A 4,865-nucleotide genomic window follows, 5' to 3' on the forward strand; every position below is an offset into this window, starting at 1 on the left:
CAATTCACGAAAGTATTCTTTGTAACAACAGAAGTGTGCAGCTTTTTTGTTTTGTTTTGTATTTTGACTGTTTATTAAAAGAAGGCGTCAGCATTCAACCAGTCAACACGCGGCTGTATTGCAAATCGCTGATACACGCCCAATAAAATGTATTCATCATCTCGGCCAATCAGAAGCGCAGAGGCAGGAACTCTCCCGTTCTCCTATTGGTCGGTTTAAAAATCGCCGCAAACACAGACAGATCCATTTAAATGCTCTCGCTCGAGTCACAAGGAGTTTGAATTGGAAGACGAAGACTGAAGCATTTCTTTGTTAATATCTGCTGCTTCTTTTTTTACATGTTCATGTTTAAAACGTGACAGAAACATTCAATCTGATCAGGTGTGAAATATAAAGGGAATATATAGTAAACTGAGCGTGGAAAACTGAACTTTAAGGTGAGTTTGATTATTGAACAATAACTTAATATAGTTTGTAAAACGTAACATGGCACGATGAGCTTGTTTAAGTATGTTTTAAAAATCATTACCTTATGGGTTTTACTACTTTTTTTCGCTTTTTATCATGCAAGTTTGTATTAACCTTGCTGTTTTCTGAGTAGAATACAGAGTAAACATGGGATCCAGTGAAAGCAAGATGTCTGTGGCATCCACACCTCGGGTAGATCCGAGCCAGCGGCCGAAAGCAGCGCGTGTGGCGAGACTCGCAGACCCGCGTTCACCGTCCTGTGCTATCGACCGCACACCTTTACAGGTAACGTTACAAACATACAGTTTAACAACGCTTACTAGTATTACGCTTTCACCAGTTAAAGTGCTAAATGATTTAGTTGCTTATCGAGAAGCCGAACTGTGAGGTGAATTTTACCATTTCTCAGGTTCGTAATGAGCACAGCAGTGAGCAATGGACATAAAATAGTATAATTTTTTCATGTATTTTCCTGTAGGTGGGTGTGGCTTACTCTCCTCTGCCTGTGGTGGAGTCAGTTGGGCCTGGATTTGTTGACCCCCGCTCACCCACGCCTGGCATCACTCGAACACCATTAAAGGGTAAGTCAAGTGTTCTCCATTACGGGTTCTGTTTCTGCATTCTTCATTCACAATAATTAAACCCTATGAAAGGAGCTCACGCTGAGAGCTAATTAATATTCATTAGCTCAGCCCTTTAGTAATAGTAATTTACCTGTCCACTTCCAGAAGTGTTTTTTATTATTCCATAAAGTTACAGGCCATGAACCAACCATCTGTGAGTTGAATCACATTTCTTACCAGGATTCGTGTGGTTATAATGCTGTTGAAAAATAATGTGGGCTGATGACTTCAACAAATGCATATACTGTTTTTATATATATATTAAAAAATGAAACCTATGCATGGATTAATAGTTCACAATAAGATCAATAACAAGCATTTCGAAAATAGAAAGGGTGACTCTTTAATCTCAAACTCCTTTGTCTCCTTTACAGTGAGCGTCACATCTCTCGCTCGGCGGCTGAGCACCTTCTTTCTCCATGATGTCAAGTCTGGTGGCGAGACTATTTCTCCTCTTCCTCCGGTCTCCTTTACCAAACACCCCAGCCTGTCCAATGGTGCTCGGCAAAATGACTCCGGCCCCAGAGAGCCCCTGCTCCCTCAGGTAAAAGCTCAGGACTCCACCTCCCTCAGGGAATGCACCGATGCCCTGTTCACCCCTGCGCCGTCCTCTCCTTCACTGGGCTACGGCTCCATATGCAGCAGCCCGTTCGTGTTGGTTGGACACACGCAGATGGAGGTAGAGGTGGATCCTGAGGCCTCGCTGGAAGAGGGGGAGGAGGCTCTGCTGCTTGGTGCTTCCCCGTTAAAGAGAGAGCTCAGTTTGAGTCTTCTTGGGTGTCACGAAGGTGTTTACTCGTCTTCTCTGGAGGAACGTCCTCTGACTCCTCTTCCTCCTGTTGAGACGCAAGCGAATGAAGATCATTCCCACACGCTCTTCTCAGTCGCCCCACCGTCCACAGAGTCCGAGCCTGTTGCTGAAGCTGACGTGACCCCGGAGGAAGCAGAGGTCCCATCCCAGACGTCTGACGAACAGGTTTGTTTTTGAGATTGAGACACCTTTCAAAGGTTTGAGAATATATTGTGTATAATGTTATTCAGCAAGCATGCATTACAATTGATAAAAAGAGATAGTGTAGACATTTTATAATGTTGCAAAAGATATCCATTTCAAATAAATGCTTTTCTTTTTAACTTTCTATTCATCAGAATTCTGAAAAAATTTATCGGTTTCCACAAAAATATTAGACCGCACAACTGTTTAACATATTTAAACACAAAAATAAATGTTTCTCAAGCAGCAAATTAGAATGATTTCTGAAGGGTCATGTGACTGAAGACTGCCGCAATAATGATAAATTCAGCTTTGCCATCACAGGAATAAATACAATTTTAGAATATATATCAAAGTAAAAATGTTATATTAAATTATAATATTTTCACAAGTACTGTTTTTACTGAGGGGTGGTGGTACGACCGATTGATTGACGCACTTACGGTCCAATGATTCTAGGTGGTCTTGGAAATGATTGGCTGGAGTTTTTCGAGTCCTGCCCGTTCCACAGATGATTAAATTGCTTAATTTTTATTTCAGTGCTTCTAACTCAGTGGCTGTAAGTGGGTTAGGAATAGGATTTTAAGTGATTTTGAAAAAATGGCCAAAAAAGAGAATTACATACCCCACCTTTAAATAACTTTAAATGGGTATATTTTGTTTGCGTTGTGACCAATGAAAATTTCAGGGCAGGTGGGAATCTGAACTATTTTCTAGGCCAGATTTGGCATCAGAAACAATCCATACTGTTCCCTGTGAGAGACTAAATGATGTGTGTCTCTCCTCCAGGTCACAGCTGCACTTCCTGAGTCACGCCATGAGCATCAAGAGGTGAGCAAACCTCTCTCGCCTCAACCGGCTGTTGCCTCCAGCAAATCCAGCCCAGTGACCAGCGTCCAGGTCCAAGCGGTCCAGTCTGGCATCCCTTGTCTGAAGTTTGACACCCGCAGCCCCAGTCAAGCCATTTTTAAGCCCCAGTGGTTGGGGGTGGGCTTCGGGACCGCTGGTGTCAGAGCAAGAAGGGTACAGGGACGTGGAAAAACATCTGTCTCTTCACCGCTCTCCACCAAAAACACAGCCACAAACGAGAATAACAACATGGTTGTGCGCGCCAAACAAAGACCAAGAGGTGAGTGTGTCTCTTGGCCACATGGTTATGCATCATTAGTCGTTCTGGTAGTTTCAGATGCTACTCAGATGCATCACACATTTTCTTTGTGTGCAGGACTTCCAGGTCATTAGCCGCTATTGGTAAATAACTGGAAGAATGGCCGTGCAGTAAAAGTTAGCCTAACTATTTGTGCAGCAAAACAGTATGTTTATGATTGATGAAGTAATATTAAAACAAATACCAGTTTGCAATATTAAGCAGCATAACAAACTGATTTTTTTTTACCGCTAAAACAACAAAGCAATGACCATGGAAGCCTCGCATATTCAAAAAAAGTAAGGTGGATAGAAGACTAACACAAGGATAATGTGTATATATATATATATTTTTTTTCTCACTTTTTCTCTGGTTAAAAACTAGAAAATTGAGGTATTTGCTTGTTTAATATTACAGAAAAAGTTCTGATTGGTGAAGGCAGATCGCCTCTGCAGATCCTGAGGGAAGCCAATTCACCCAGAGAACGCAACTCTCAGGTATTTACACCGTTCTCAGTCACTACTTGAACATCAGTGCATCAGTTTTTTTACTGCAGACGGCCATGTTATGCGTGTAATAACTTATGGATCTTCATGTTTCTCGTCAGATGAAGCTGAAAGTGTCCACCCCAGAAAAACAGAGATTCGCCCAGATGGACAGGAGAGCTCTGATTCTGTCGCTCAACAAGGAGAACGAGTGAGAAACTGGGCACGCCAGGATAAATCCAGCCAACACTATACTATGTGTATATACTACAATTTTAAGCCTTAAACTACATGATCATTCTATTTTTCCTTTTCTTTGTTGTTTGTGAATAAACACTGTTTTTAATGTAAATAAAATTAACACTTTTAATTTTGTCCCTTTTTTTGAGCTTGTCTGAGGACATTGGATGAAACTATTATTCACAAAAACATAAGCTTGAACAGATTTAAATCTTTGTCATTGCTAAAGACTGTTTACAAAGCAAGTGATAATGCCGCAATTTACCACTACTGTAGCCTTGCGGTTATTGAGAAATATCAAAACTCTTTGGCACAGTTGTCAGAGGTCTGTTAGTTATCAGATATTTAGTTAGTTATCAGGATCAGTGTCCTGGCTACTGTTCAATAGTTTGCGGTCCGTAAGAATTTGTTTTTGAAAGTCTCTTATGATCAATGACTATTTATAAATAAATGCAGTAAAACAATAATACTGTGAAATATGATTACAATTTAAAGACTTTAAAATATGCATACAATTTTAATTTATTGCTGTGATGGCAGAGCTGAATTTTCAGCATCATTATTCCAGTCTTCAGTGTCACATGATCCTTCAGAAATTATTCTGAAGAAAATGCTGCTTAATATTCTTGTGGAAACATGCATTTTTTAAATAGGATTCTCAGATTAATCGAAAGCTCAAAAGAACTGCACTTATTTGAAATAAAAATCTTTTACACTTTTACTTTTGATCAATTAAAAGTATTAATTTCCTCATAGTATATTTACTAAAAAAAAAAGTCAATTCCATCAGATATGTATGGAAGCTTGTTTACGCCACAGAATAAAATATTTTAAAAGTTTGATTTTATATCTCACAAGCTGCCATAGATATGAGATAAAATTGTATAGGGAAAAAAATGAGTCAAGTT

The 4,865-nt window shown here is 39.8% G+C and overlaps 1 protein-coding gene across 1 annotated transcript; it reads left to right on the forward strand.

Moving 5' to 3' along the window:
* The first annotated feature begins 172 nt into the window (after positions 1-172).
* On the forward strand, positions 173-4,497 carry cdca3 (cell division cycle associated 3). Its single transcript, XM_079624569.1, has 7 exons — positions 173-437; positions 602-753; positions 947-1,049; positions 1,466-2,067; positions 2,875-3,214; positions 3,650-3,729; positions 3,840-4,497. Exons 2-7 carry the CDS (start codon positions 616-618, stop codon positions 3,930-3,932), a joined length of 1,356 nt encoding a protein of 451 aa, XP_079480695.1. The 5' UTR covers positions 173-437; positions 602-615; the 3' UTR covers positions 3,933-4,497.
* The last annotated feature ends 368 nt before the right edge of the window (positions 4,498-4,865 follow it).

The sequence above is a fragment of the Phoxinus phoxinus genome (genome assembly GCF_949152265.1).
Source record: "Phoxinus phoxinus genome assembly, chromosome: 10".
Lineage (NCBI taxonomy): Eukaryota > Metazoa > Chordata > Actinopteri > Cypriniformes > Leuciscidae > Phoxinus > Phoxinus phoxinus.

Bases quoted from the DNA above. Each gene is read 5' to 3' on its own strand.
- cdca3 (XM_079624569.1), top strand. From the start codon at position 616: ATGGGATCCAGTGAAAGCAAGATGTCTGTGGCATCCACACCTCGGGTA. The intron at 754-946 runs GTAACGTTACAA...ATTTTCCTGTAG, and splicing joins TCGACCGCACACCTTTACAG to GTGGGTGTGGCTTACTCTCC. The intron at 3,215-3,649 runs GTGAGTGTGTCT...TTAATATTACAG, and splicing joins CGCCAAACAAAGACCAAGAG to AAAAAGTTCTGATTGGTGAA.